The sequence below is a fragment of the Loa loa genome (genome assembly GCF_000183805.2).
Source record: "Loa loa unplaced genomic scaffold supercont3.88, whole genome shotgun sequence".
NCBI classification, from domain to species: domain Eukaryota; kingdom Metazoa; phylum Nematoda; class Chromadorea; order Rhabditida; family Onchocercidae; genus Loa; species Loa loa.
The window spans coordinates 21598-37393 of NW_018108268.1; the positions used below are offsets into that span (position 1 = coordinate 21598).

Genomic DNA, 15796 nt, shown 5'->3' on the forward strand with positions numbered 1-15796 from the left:
TGTACATTTGTCAACTCATTACATTCAAAGACAAACGGAGGGTTTATTACAAGAGTATAAGTTAAAAGAAAGGATGGAGCATGAAAAATACACAATTTGAACGTGATATAAATAAAAGACTAGAACTGGATGAGAAAGAATGAGTTATGCAAAGCTGATGACTGCCGGAGGAAAAAAATCAAAAGCAACTACAAAGTAATAAAATATAGATAGGAAGAAAAAAGTTGATCCTTGTACGATATATGAACTGATACAGCAAGGACCTGATAACAAGAATGATAACTCTTTGGACAGATGAACCGTATGTTAGCGTCGAAGTCAATGATTGTTTTCAACCAATCCAAAATTGTCTTCACAACTATTTTTACTTATTGAATTTAAGACTTTTGTACTGGAAAACCTATTGAAAATGTTTCATTCATTTTACTTCCAAAGTTCGAAAAAAAAATCTTGACTTAGCACTGTGTAAATCATAAAATGATGTTTGTTTTGTACAAATTCGATATAGTGAAATAATTTAAAAAATGTTACAAATAGAGGACACTGACTGATATATACTTTTCAGTGTTTCACCTTATCGCTTTAGTCTATTCCACAAAAAACGAAAACTTTCCATTCATGAATTATTATTCGACAACGTGAAGAAAAAACTCGAAAAAGAACTTTGGCGAGATCGAACAAATCAACCAGTCGTACATAAAATATAAATGAACTAACTAAATATACACTAACTGTTGCAAACGTTATGGATGTAAGCATATTATTCATGGAAAAATTATTACAGAGATCAAAGAAAGAGATAAAGATTTTACGGAGGAAAAATGATTCATGATTAATCATTTGTAGTAAGCACTGGAACTAATGAATTTGAAAAGTCTTGGAATTTTCTAAAAAATAACCATCGGTAATTTAAAAAAGGTAGATATCAAATGACTGAAATAGTTTAACGATTAGCAATGCGAGTTCTTACCGAACAATGCACTCTCTCACTACAATGGCACTATGAGCGAAATATGCAGAACTAAACAAGCACGGAATGGTAAATTTTGAAAAATTGCAGCATTTCATGAAATTAAATAATCTCTTGTAAAGGTGATTTTAGAACACTCTCAGGTAAGGCAAAAAAATATGTCCATGTTTTTGACCTAGAAATATCCGATCAAGATTTATCATCTCTTCTAGAGAACTAAGGGACAAAAAATTCCATCAGGATAATATGATTTAATAATCAACAAGGACAAAATTACGGTTGAAAGTACAACCCAAAATTCTTAGGATTATGAAAAATCTCATCAGCCTTTAGCTATAACAATGAAGATATCGATAAAAATGAAAAATAATTAAATTCCTAAACGATTAAAACCATAATTGATTAAAATTACTAACTTATTACTAATTCTTCAAATTACTAATTTACATAAAATCAATATGTATGTTTGTCAAATCTTTGAGCAAACCTCTGGCTCTGATTAACACAAGCTGAACCTTTCTAGTAGCAGTTATTCTGCTTTTTCCGGACATCTTAAATCTTGTCTTTGGCAAGAAAATAAGTGTAAACTAATGATATGAAGTCTAACTCAAAATTAATCACCTCTCGACAAATGGCAATTGATGCTAATGATAACACATACCGATTTTCGGCATGGTACGATAAAAAGATTAATATATCAAAATGCTCTTAGTGGAATTAAGTGCTCATTATAAAAGCGACATATAGAGACCGCAGCAGAAAACAAAGTGTTAATAACAAAAGAAACAAAAGCGTAAAAAGATTTAAATGCTTTTTTTTGTTTAGCCACTAATTTCGGACCGAATCCAGGTTATTATTCTTTTGGAAGCTGATAATGGTTGTTCGGAGCCACGTGAAAAGTTCGCAGCTGCTTCTAGAGTTAATCGATCTCTTTCGTCTATCTCTTCATCTCTGCAATGACTTTCGAAATCTTGCTATTTTAAAAAAAAAAAGATAATATTGGTATATGCAAAATAGAACAACCAGATTAACGAATGAGGACAAATAATAACCGGAAACTTTAAAACAGTAACAATTTGTGAAAAATTTAAGAGACTACCGGTTAGATAGATAGAATCTTCAAATAAGCTGCTAAACGACACTATAGTAAGAAAATGAACGAGACAACAAAACATTATAACTTATAGGGCAATTAAAGATGCAACTTCCAGGTTACCTGAATATGTTAAATATTAAATAAATGAAATATTTCTCCTTCGGAGAGGAAAATTTAATAAAACTAGTTATCTGAAAAAAATCTGCATCATACTTACTCTGCTTCATGGCTTATTAGCTTCTGTGATAGGCGATCTTTTTTATTCACCAGCGCAACCAAATCATCCATCATTTTATCAATTCTCTGTTTATCGTCTTCAGTCTTATCAACTTCTACAAATAAAAATGAGCTGTACAGTATGTCAAACCAGCATTTCTCCTGAATATTCTCTCTTTCAAGTGAAACGATTTAAAGAAACCAGTTTTTTAGGGATAAAGAAAATTCAGCAAACGGTAAAGATCATCTGCATCTCAAAGCAAGTTGGAGGAATTTTCAGGGACTATACGATGGTGTAGAGTTGACAGAATAGCAGAATGATTTCAAGAAGACAACAACAAAATTCAAAATCTGAGAGAAAGTTAAGACATTCAAAATAGTACTCCAACGCACAAGCAACTGGTGAACTTACCGTCAATAATAGAAGCAGAGCCTAATTTATGCTGCAACTTTGTTATTTCATCTTCCACTTCACGTAACTGCTCCAGAACATTAAAATATTCCGTTCGTCTAACGACGGCATCTTTCTCAGTCAGTAATCTCATATGCTCTTGCAATAAACGTTCCTCTTCTTCCGACGAAACTTCTGGAAAATTCAGAGTTTGAGGAATCCAACTGTATGTGTAGTCAAGGAATTTGACTTTCAGAAAACCCGAAGCAAATGCTATAGTATAAAACAAAGTGAAACAAAAGCTAACTTGCTTTCATGAGCTGTGAACAAATAATTTCATCCTCAGCGGAAACTTGCGCCAAACATTTCGAAAGACGATTCAACTCTGCTTGAATCTTTTCCAAATCTGCACCATCTTTCTGAAAAAACAAAACATGTTCTGGAAAAAGTTTATCCAGTAAAATTTACTAGGTGTTGTTGTAAAAATTACTTCAAGAATTCTTCTACAGATAGTGAGATAGTCGAACTGAAAGGAACCAATGCCGGCTTAAATGAGTTAGAAAGGCTCTCAATCATTTAAAGAAAAGCCTCGAATAGCTGAATAGGTACGAATACGAAGTCGGTTCAGAGAATCCGAAAAAAAAGATGAGTTGCAAACTGAAAACAACTTACCTCCCACTGAGAAATCAATTTTCGCGTTGGCGTTACACTAACAGGATTTTCCAGAGTTGATATAGATGATGTGAACTGAAAAAGAATAAATCAACCGATTTCGGGATCCTTTTCGAAATTACTAATTAATGTCCAATCTCGCTACAGTTTAACAGAAACAGGATACTACATACCGAACATGACCACGGGTGGAAGCACTCAAAACCTGGTAATAAAACCATCAGATCATCCTTCAAACAATTGTACGTGATAGAATAATCATGAAATGAACTACATTCAACGTTAAAAAACTTAAGTTTGATTTTCGTAGTTTAATCAACCTATTAAATAGATGATAATTGGAAACTACATTTCAGTAACCTTTTTAGCCTTTATTGATGTAACTGATATTACTAACCGCTCGTCCAGCAACTTTTGCAACGCTTTCAATTAATTCCTGACCTCTCATACTACCATACCTTTTCGCTCGATCCAGCGTCACACCGAGGCTATTTTTTTGAATCTGGAACAATTTAACGACAGTGTTCATATTCTCAGCACTTTTTTTTCATCATGTTGTATATGCTGCTCCTGCAGTTTAAACCAATTAATTATCTAAGAAATCTGGCTTTCTCACTAGTCTCTCAGAAAATCAAAATTGAAATAAGTCAAAGAAAAAACCCTCTGTCTTATTACTCAGATTTCATCCCCATCAACAATCGCAGAAGTTCGCTTTATTTGAAAAATATGACTTTGATGACTAAAAAACATTTTCACTATAAAGAGTCGAGCAAGTATGAATAACCTTAAATAGTATAACAAAATGTATTATTAAATATAAGAAATAACAAAATGTATTATTAAATGTAAAAACTACTAATTGCCCTTACCTATTCAATATCTTGATTTTAATGGGTGGATTAAATTCTAAAGGAAAGAAAGAATATGAAAGCTTTACATCAGCACTGCTGTTTGATAACCTTCGAGTAGGTCTTTCATGTGGCGCAGTTATTGGTGCTTCATCTGAAATATATCCAACAGTTCACTTATTTACATTTTCAAGAGAGAAGAATTGTAAAATACAAGTCACTCGAACGTCTGTACAGAATCTGCTCCACACATCGTTGAAAGTGACGTTTAACACTGAAACTAATTTCAAATAAATAATTTATTGTGTTATCAACTGACTTATTATTTAAATTAATTTTTAACCCCACACACTTAAACCCATAATCTTCCACATTATTTCATTAAAAAAGGAAGATTCGAGATTAATGTTTAACTCAAGGAAAACCACTTTTCCAATAAACAAGCTTTGCAAACACTAGCTTTGTATGAAGCCACAAATTTTTTGGATGCAAACAACAAACAGCATATAATGCACTAAAACAAAATATCAGCACACGCAAGTTACGTCTGTTTCTAACATTTTTGGCAACAAAATGACATTTGGCATGCATCGCATACGACCAATGTAGTCTACCGCAAAAAAGTCTTGATGTACTACACAAAATTTTGACGCTGAGTTAATTTGCATAACTACTCGTTAACATTCATATGAAATTTACAAAAAAAATGAATGTAAGAAATACACAAATAAGGATTAGAAATAAAGTTACAGAAGAGAAAACACAACAAACGCACATATTTCATGTTGAAACGTTGGAGAAGGTTGAATCTTTTTGAAGTTGTAAATTTTCACCGTTGAAGCAACCAATTCTATAAATATGCATTAAAGCACATTCATATATGTATAGAATACATACAAAATAAAAATGAAACACACATTGCTTCTTTAGGAATGCTATAATAATTCTTAGTTTAAACTATTATAATTAGCTACACAAGCTGCCTTTGCGAGTGTTTTTTCCATGTAGCTGGAATGCAGTACTTAAAGTTCGCTTCAAAAGGGAAATAAGCATTGGAAGAAAAATAATAGGTCATCCTTAATCAAAGCGTTATTTATAAAATAGGTGAATGAGGCAGATGGACAAAACGCGCTTGGAAAATATGTGTAACCTCATTTAATAGCTGAAGGATAAAATTTTCGTAAGATTTAAGTCTTGATCTGTAATATGAAAAAGTAAAAATTGATAGAGGAAAAGAAGCATTTGGAATGATTTCTTGGGTACCATTAACGTAAATAAAAATCTATACTGAGATCAATTAAAACTATAACAGAGCAGCAGGAAACTGAAGTGAAAGTCGTAATGCGTGCATAATATAAATTGCAGCATTTTCACAGTTCTACACTTGACATTTTAATGAATCGTTTTTTTTTTCTTTTTCTAGTCAAGTGAAAGAATATGCAAAAAATACCATGCAAAATGAGCATTATCCTTTAAAGAGGAAAGGATTAAGCAACAAGTTTTATATCTACTTTCGAAATCAGGAATAAATTTTCGCTACATGATATAAAACCAAGCTATGCTATGACTAAGAAATCACTTATGCTGTAGGTAAAAAACTTATTGGTTAAGTAAATGAACACATATATATACGCACCAAGTGTATGCAAATCGCTTCTTCCAGCATCTTCACTGGCACATGGCGACAGCTTTCGAAGCAAGTCAGACGCAGCTGCCACTGCACACAACAAACAACAGCTATTAGTGTTATTAAGAAGCAACGAATATACAACATGAGATCATACGAAAATGAGTTTTTCTTGCCCTTACGCAAAAACTTCTTAAATAGTCAAAAATAGTCAAGTTTTATGATGAAAGCCTATGATTCAAGTCAACACCATAAACATTGATTTTCATTACTTCCACTGATAAGGCAATTCAGACAATGAAATGATTCCACTTATGGTAGTCTGAGTTTCCTGTCTAAAACACGGTAGTAATATTTCCTACTTCTTAACTACAGTCAAACCACAAATTCGTTTATCTGCATTTTATTAGGAAAATTCACGTTTCAGAATTGCTGAAAGTGCAAAGTTAGATCACAAAAACCGACAGCACTTTATCCAAACAAACAGTGATATCAAAACAGAATATCGTAGTAAAAATGCGTCGTTTACTTTTTTCCGCAAATCAAACAAACCTGTCGGTGATTGATGGGCCGTTGTTGGTGCACTACCACCAAGTACTAATGTCACACCACCGGCAGTAGCATTATTCATCAAGCGTCGAGCCTCCTCTCGATGTCGCCTAGAAAGAACAGATTATATTACTATTTTATTCTTCATAATTCGCAGTTTATCTATTGATACAATGCTTAGTATGTGCAATTTGCCGTTTATGGTTTAGTCTTGTCATAAAATATCGCATTTGACTCTTTACTCTACAACAATAACAGAATTAAGAATTCAAGTTAATAAGAGAGTTGATAAAAAAGTAAACTACCACATATTTTCAAAATTTGACTTCAGATCTAACCTTCTCATGAAATCTAATAAACAATATTTTCTGAATCAGATAACGAAGTCTTTTTTAAATTTTCCCATCAAAAATCACCGGTATAACATTAAACTAGAAAGCAAAAATAGAAGTAGAAAACAGCTTTTAGTTACTAGGTAAAACAGTTAAGAAGAATTCATGTGGGTTTTGATATAAGAAATTTCGGCATTTTCCGCAAAAAAAGTTAGAGAATCCATCCTGATGGACAGAAATAGGGAGAAACTATTACATGGCTACAAAACTACCAACTTTATGACTAAAATTCTAATTATAAAATTAGGAAAAATCAAAGCCTAAATTCAGGGAAAATTATAACACAGTCATGGGTAAAAAAAAGAATGGATTTCGAACATTCTTACAGAACAATTTCAACCATTAGATTTTCGCGAATTCATAATATTCCAGGAAGATTTCTCATTATTTGCTAATACTTTATTTAAAAACAGTTTCTCAATTCTGTTTACCTTTCACGTGCTGATGCATCCGCGGAATCAGCAATTATATATGGAATAGAGGATATTTGTTGACGTTTTTTCATCAGCTCTTCATGACGAGTTGTAACAATCGATGAAATCGGAACTGCGTTAATATTTGTACTAACATCTGTGTTTGTAATAATGCTCGAACTTGATTTACGTACCATCGGTATATATGTCGCGCGCTTGCTAAGCAAATGCAAACTTTCACATTAGGAAAAGAAATGCAAGTGATGTAATACAAAAGCACTTTTCTGTTATCAGATGAAAATAACTATCAAACAGTCTTGAGAAAAATTCATTTTTTTTAATTAAAAAATAACCTAAAATATAACATTGGGTCTTTTCAAGATAAGCTACCTGAAATTGTTAGGAATACATGACCATCAATGTGTAGTTCTTGACCATATTAAAAGACTAATAATGCATAACGAGCTAACCCAAGTATTCACATATTTTCAAAATATAAGCGATACCAGTAGTAACATCAGCAGTACCGATTCTCACAAAAAAATCATATTATCCAAGAAGGAAAATTCAAGCTTTTTTTCTTCAACAATAACAAAAAAGATTAACAGTGTGACATTATGTGTTTACCTTGCATTATCTGAATCGGAATCAGAATCAAATGGATCAATCAGCTTTCTTGATCTTTTTTCATCGCCCTTATTTCCTATATTTCCCACTTTCTGGGAGCTTGGTACAACGGCATTAGATTTCGTACGGTCTTCATCCTGAAATTTAAGTCGAATGAATTTTCAGGTCAAAATTCACTTAGGGTTAAGTGCAATAACCTCATTTTACTGGGAGCAAAAGAAAAAAAGAAAACCACTTTACTGGAAGTGAAGTCGGAAAACACACAAAAGGAATTGATATAACAGCAAAGTAAGATTATAAGAGATATAAACTTGTACGTTTCCCATAACGTGTGTAAAATTGAAAACAACTTTATGTGCATATAGAGTTTCTTCTTTTTGTTTTTTGTGTGCATATATAAAGAGATGATGTATAATGAATAAACCGAAATCCTGCTTTTTGAACAAAAAATTAAAAATGGAAGTACCAAAATGTGAAAGTCGCTGTTTTGTTTTTTAAAAATGAACTGCTTGACAAAACAAGGAAACATTAAGCTTTCTATGGATGAATTATGAACTGTTGGCAACTTACAATAATATTGGTCAGATCAACGGCTTCTTCACGTTCACGCTGTCGGCGAAGAATTTCAAGCTCTCTCATAACCTGGAAACCTATGTCTCCTCGAAAAATTTTTAGGCATGAAAACGATTTAGAATTTCTCAAGAGTCTAACTTATATAACTAGGATTAGCAGCAAATCAAAGCAAATGTATCCGGACAGTGATCACACAAAAGAGAGATCAGAAGTGACTCTGAAAACTGTTTTAACATTCTTTCCACCAAATTTTTAAATTCAAACTCCTTAGATTTAAATTCTGTTTCTCGTCACTTGTAAGGTTTCACTATCCTAAATTAAAAAAAAAAAAAAAAAAAGAAAAAAGTAAGGAATACTCACACTTGTTTCCGATTCTGACAAACTGAAGAGTGAGGATATTCGATAGTCCGATTCATTTACACTTAATTCACGTTTAATAGCTGGAATATCCACAAGAAGCATGCGTAGTTCGGATAAAAAAGATCGAATATCATTTCGATCAGGTAATGTTACAGTGATACCGGGGTCCAGTTTCCTGGAATCAACGAAAATCACTCTGGAATTTAAAGAAAAAATAAAACTTCTAAATAACAGCAGAAAGGCAACAAATACTGCAAAGAATACCGAAATACTTCCCGACCTCCCAAGGAGTAGATATCTACTTTGCAGGATCGAGCAATCTATGAGGTTTAGACGAATTGCTTAAGCAAATAAACAAACGATTACTTTTCCACGCCAATTACAGCAGCAGCATCCAATGCTCTACGACAATTCTCAAGGCGGTTGCTGTGTGAATCTGTAAAATTCAATTTTCCAAACGGTCCAAGTAAATCTGGGCGATAGCGATGGATAATTGCACAGAAAGCAAGACCCGAGCGAAAGCTTTTACTGCAAAAGAAGTACGGTTAATACTAAACATAAAATAGAACGATAATAAATTAAATCTTGTAGCTCCTGCTGTAACTTTTATTATAAAAATGAAAACATACGTAAAATCAGTTATTTTGACTGAAGGATAATTTATGGTCACCCTTTGACACCACGTAAGAAGATCCTCGCCTTCCACCACGGCAGGTAATGTTTTAAGTCCTTTTTCCATATTTAAATTCTGAAGTTTATCCGTCGCTTGAAAGGCTACGTCAGTCAGTTCAGCTTCCGCTTGTTCACTGGAAGTGAATCAATATGAGAAGTGAAAAGCAATTAAAAGCCAAGTGAACTATTATGGAAATTAATATATACCAAATATTTTTCCTCGTTGGTGAAGAAAACTATATGGCTAACTTTAATACAGGTATTACATTTATTTCGTGAGGCGCAACAAATTTAACTGTCACCATTTAACAACACAAATATTATCAATTACCACTTGTATGTATTCGCCGTGTTAACATATATAGTGTGAAATATTCGAAAAAAATGACTAGAGCAAATTATAATTGAAAGTTGAAGAGGAAACTCTTGAATAGAACCCTACCCCAGTAAAATCACGAACCTAGACTTCGATTCATGTCGCGATAGGTGACCAGTTACTATTGTTCGGAATGCATCCTGATTTCCAGTTTCAGATTCGCTAACATCTACGTGTACTGAAAATTTTAAATATTTCATAATTTAAAAGCTAACAAATTTCAATACATTCCTCCGAAATCTCGGAATCTTTATGGTAGAATCCAGAAGTTTGAAGTAATGTTTTGATAAAGTTGTGGCCCTAGTCGTTTAGATCCATCAATATTTGTTGGAAAATATAGTTATGGGGGACTATCAAATGTGAAATAATTTATAAATTGCACACTAAATTATAGGATTCTAGCTCATCAACATATCCATAACTGGATGCTTTAAAAGTTCGTCAGCAATCTCATACATGGGAAAATGCGCGTACGAGCTTACTCGAGATTTGAAAGGAAATTATCGACTCGTCAATCATATGATACGACGTAGTACGATAAAATGGCGGAATACGATAAAATATTAAGTGAAGGATGAAAAGGTCGTTGGTAATTCTACCTTGAAAAGAATTCAGTTTGCACTTTCTATGATCTATATTTTCTATATTCTGGATAGCGTTTTCTATATTTTCTATATTTTTTTGGACAGCGCAGCAAATAAGATGTTTCAGAAAGCATTTTTCAGCAATTTCAAATCTATTCTAGAAAACTCAATCTTTTACTTTAAATCATGGAAACTGAATATACCCAGTTTTTTTCTTTCAACAGCACATGCCATTCTGGAATCTCGAGTCGTAAAATGGGTATGGTTGCGATCAAAAAATTCTCCACGTTTATCAGTAGTACCATTAGTTTTATAAGCATCTTCAGTTCGAGAAGTCAAATCTACCTCGTTTCCTTCGTCACGTATTTCCCACCTCTCGATATCATTTAAATTCATTGAATAACTGGTAACAACTGTACTGTCTGGAAGTACTATTGTGTTGTAATCTTATAAACATCCGTAAACATTCAAAGATCACAAATTCTAGCAAATTTTGAACAGTCCCGGTGTATACTTATTTGCAAAAGATATAAGATTCTTAAATAAAATATAGCTAATATGGAAAAACTACAGACATCAAAAGATACTATAGATGAAATCCAGTAATTAGTGAAGACCAAAAAAATGAAAACATCTTTCCGAATCAAGGATCAAAAAACCCAAATCACTGAAAAGACATTTCTACACAGTAAAATTCTTAATTTTTTTCGGACTAACTGACTTTTCTGATCTTCGATCGAAGGCATTTAAGATAGAAGAAACATTTAATACTTACTATTCCTAATCCAATATTTGCCTCATTACTTACCTTTCACGTTGCTGGTTCGTTGTTCTGTTTCTGCAGTATCACCTGCTATACTAGCTCTGTGTCCACCGTTAATATTTGATATTTCTCTTTTCGTACCGAAGTGGCTATAAACAATAACTTGGAATGAAACAAATAAAATGTTCCCACATTGAAGTGCGGTGAACTTTCCTCAGACCAAAGTTACCACGAAACATCAGAATACTGGATGGAACATCCCCCATCACACTATTCACACTATTATATAATGACCTCTGACAATCAAGTAGCCGATGACCACTGGTTATAAAATTCAACACATGCCTCAGATATAATCTAAATATGCATCCTTCTTACTGTTAGCTTACTTTGCTTCTTCATCACCAATAAGCACTGATGATATCAAAATTTGCATTGAACATTGAGACAATTCTGGACATAATGGTCGCAATTTTAATTTTAGCTCAACTACTGTTTCTGGATCCTGAAAAAATCTCTAAGGATACCATGAAATTTCAATTCAAAAATTTGATCTGTTTATAAACATTTGATCTGGTTTCCAAAAAATAAGTTGAACGTTTATAGAAACAGTGTATAAAGCGCATTCCTATGCAAAGGATGGAAGAGCGGAGGAAGGAGAATGGAAAAGAAATCGAAGATCACACAAAATGTAGAAATGGTCACATAAGTTGAGGAACAAACTGTAAGCAATGAATACTTAATCTCAAGTCTTATATGTAGCAAGAAACAAGTCACTGGTAAGTATCGTAACAAAGTATCATCCGCCTACATTTTGTAATTTGAAGGTGCGCAATGACAAACCTGAATGAAAAGGGGCATATTTAAATTGACAGCAGCGATAGCTTTTCGTTTGCCTTTTCGTGTGCATTCCTCCACCAACAAAGTCCATTCTTTATCGCTAAAATGATGGGATGAATCGTCGCAATACAGTGTTGTGTCGAAAAGTAACGGATCCGGTGTCTGTGATGGCCAAACAATTAAACCTCGACAAGGATCCGTCATGCTACTCTCCCATCGTCGTACTCGTCCCTCCACTTTTCGCCTCCTGTAAATATCGATATCTTTGTTTCAGTGCTTGACACTGAACAAACGAAATTAAGAAATTAAAGAGGATCCAATATCAAAAAATCTGTGTATTTCCAATCATTCCGAATTCCTATGATTGCTTTATTCTTCACTGCAGCACCACCGGTGCTGATATTTGGTGCTACATTATAGCATTATTCAATTATTCAGTGTTCTGATACAGATACAAATTTAGTATACCTCTTACTATCCAGCAGATCCACAGTAATTAAAAACATAAATTTCAATTTCATCTTAGTTCTCCTGCCTTATTAGTGAAGTGAAGGTTGAAATCTGAGCATATCATTGACCTGTGCATGCAAGTTATGACCACAGTCTGCGGATGCCACTTTGTGGAGCAAATAATTAATAATTCCTGCGGTGTAATTGTAAAACGATATTTGACTGATTTTTTGTTCGACTTTTGTATTCGCCGCCAGACACTTGTCATCTCCACGTCGATGCAACTTCGTCACACACTCACCAGTAACCTGAAATAAAAACGGACGAAACTGAAGAATTCAAAATTAAAAATCACAAAAAACAAGGTCAGTGTTATCAGCGCAAATAAATATTTTCATGATTTCACTTATCAAAGTATGCCCTATACCCTAGTTTAATGCATAAGAATATTCCAAAAGAGAAAAGAGATTCAATCCCATTTAGAAAATAAAAAAAAAAGGTAAGTCCGGCTTCACTCTAAAAGGGTAAATTTAGGATTTAATTTCATATGCAGTTATGCTCACCAAAATCCAATCCAGTCTTAGTTTTCATATATTTACTTGTATTTGATATCATCACCTTTTTCAAGAGTTTTATGAAATCTAATTGGTCATGTACGTCAGGAGAAAGTAAATCGAGATTCCAGGCTGTATTTCAGATTCGACATCCGTATGAGTTGTATTATAAGGACGAAAATTTGTTTATAAGATTAATCAATTGATCTATGTAAAGCATTTTGTAGAAACTCCATGCACTATTGCTAGCAAATTCTGATCTGCAATCCAATTCAAGCAAAAAGGAATTCAAGCTATGAATGGAACAAGGAGGAACTGAAAAGCACGGCATATGAGGGATATATTCAGAGTTTCGTCTCAAGATGATGAAGTGACTTGTCAATTGCAATCTAGCAATTCGTGTAGGAGGAAAATTCCTACGGTTCTGTCATCACAATATTCCCTTATCAGTAAGTATAACATTTAAAAGTTCTTGTTAATTTTTAAATTTAATTTGAAGGATTAGTGTCAAAATCTTCAAGCAATTCTTCAAAGTCATATGCCTAAAATATTTTAAATTCTTTTTGAAAATAATTTCTAAAATTTGGTGAGGGAAATAAAGCACTATACCTACCATACAAATGAGAGAACATTTCAATGCTTCATTTTATAACTGAATTTAAAGATGACATGGCTTCCTGCATAGTCCCTTACAGAGAAGGAATATGTTCTTCTGATTAACAAATCATTTCAAAGATGTTACCAGATGTTATCATTTGAATCAATTTTTTTTTTTTTGCTAACACTCGCAACCAAAACGAAACTTTGAGCTGAATCCCCGAAAACGCGAAATCATTTCTTTTCATTACCACTTGCTTGCTCTCAAACTCATTTGTGATAACGAAATCCGAAATACAATTGTACATTCATAAAGTTGATACTAACAGAACTAATTATGAAAAAATCATCAAAATTCCAGATAAAATGATGGTTCCGTCAATGACTTCAGTCGAGAGAACTATCATTTCATCAGTTCCTTTTAGCGAAACCTATATTTCATTCCCATTTCTATTTGTTAAATCTGTAAACCATTCCCTCCCCCAAACAACTACAACCGGGAAAACAATGAGGAAGCACGAAACCAATTTATACGCAAACTCAGTTATGAAAAAAATAGGGGTGATGTGAAAATTCCTCATCCCGTTAGTCGTCAAATAGAAACGAATGACATTGATCTGTTAGCCTTATAGCTGAAAAATGGCGGAAAAATAAAGGAGAAAAGTTTAAACGTTGATAATCTCGAAATTTCTACAAACATTTCATGTCATACTAGACCTAGTCAACTTGAGACGGAAAGATAAAATTTGTCGTGAGAGGGGCATATAAGCGTATTAGGATTAAAAATTCAAAGGATCAGAAAAAAAATCCTGTTAAGATCAAAATCGAAATATAAATTGGAATCTTTAATAATATCACTTGCAAAATCTTCATTAAAGATGTCATTTGAATGTCATCTGAAATTATTTCTGAAGTAAAATTCACCGATTATTATATTTCCGATGGATATCTATTCAGAATTTAAATTAATTTTTTTAATAAACATGATATTATTGCTTTCGTGATTCTTTTTTCAATAATTATTCTTTACTATTTATTGTTCGTTCAACTTCTCTTATTTGTCCTATAATTGCTAAGTCGCCTTATTGCTTCTCTCACTTATCCATCACTTATACAATATTCTCCTTTATTATTTATTATCCTTGCTTCCTTCCTTTTTCTTTCCCCTTCTTTTTTTACTTGTCCATTATTCTCCTTCCATTTTTTCTGCAATTAAACACCTGTCTAAGTATTTTAAGAAGTACATCCGATATTTGATAGTTCAGTCATACAATGTGTAATCCAATCGCATAGCCAACTATAATACCTTTGATACAATTACTAATGCAATTCACGAAAAAGGTATGCCGCAAGTGTGATTCCAATTTCCGTAATGGACAACTGATCAGCCAATGGTCACGCGATAAGCCAAAATGCATATAGTAAAATGAGCCCGTGAATGTTTTATGTCTCGATTGTGGTAAGAAAAAAAAAATACTAGTGATTTAGAACACAGAAGTGAAACGGTTAAAGCAATGGCGCAATAAGTATTATCTTTGCTTCCTTCCTAGCCTTATCTTATTATCCCGTAAAACAGTTAGTGATACGTGGTAGTAATTGCTCGTTTCATCCCAACAATCTTCACTTGTATTTTTTAAAATCTCTTTGTCACTCAGATGTCAAAGAACTTGACAAAATACGAGACAATGGAAACATAAAATTACACTTCATAAATGGTCTTTATCACTTCTTTTTATCATGTATGCTTTCAGCAACAAAATACCTGATAAATGCAGGTATCCTTGGAAATATGAATATCCTATTTGGATTTGATAAATGATAAGATTCTGTTCATCGTGTTTATTGTTCATATAATGTCCATTACTTCATATATGTCCATGTTACATATATTGTTCGTACAATGCTTGTGTTTCATATATTTTCTTCGTTATAACAATTCACTAGTACCGCCTAATAAAACATAATTTTAATGAAGCTAACGATTGGAATGACTTGATCATAATCTGTTTGTTACTCTTGATGAGTTTCAAAAATGAAGATATAACGATATCTTTTCTCTTTTTTAGTTAGAACTATGTCATTTGTTTCACACTACGAGTAAGAGCAATAAAAGAAAAATAATTAGTTAAGTTTTTACAAACCGACCTAATCTTTCCGTCCAATTTTGTTTTTGTTTTTGATATATATATATATATATATATATATATATATATATACCTAGTAAGT

The 15796-nt window shown here is 32.8% G+C and overlaps 1 protein-coding gene across 1 annotated transcript; it reads right to left on the minus strand.

Moving 5' to 3' along the window:
* Window positions 1-1676: 1676 nt before the first annotated feature.
* On the minus strand, window positions 1677-12687 carry LOAG_03413 (hypothetical protein; the record flags this gene model as incomplete). Its single annotated transcript, XM_020446312.1, has 22 exons — window positions 1677-1921; window positions 2284-2398; window positions 2695-2868; window positions 2981-3092; window positions 3346-3420; window positions 3743-3847; window positions 4283-4347; window positions 4969-5043; window positions 5830-5910; window positions 6373-6479; window positions 7193-7393; window positions 7802-7938; window positions 8372-8443; window positions 8735-8909; window positions 9101-9262; window positions 9364-9540; window positions 9867-9960; window positions 10570-10788; window positions 11175-11278; window positions 11519-11634; window positions 11973-12216; window positions 12548-12687. The coding sequence occupies 22 exons, from the start codon at window positions 12685-12687 to the stop codon at window positions 1792-1794; spliced, it is 2880 nt and encodes a 959-aa protein (XP_020303328.1). The 3' UTR covers window positions 1677-1791.
* Window positions 12688-15796: the final 3109 nt, after the last annotated feature.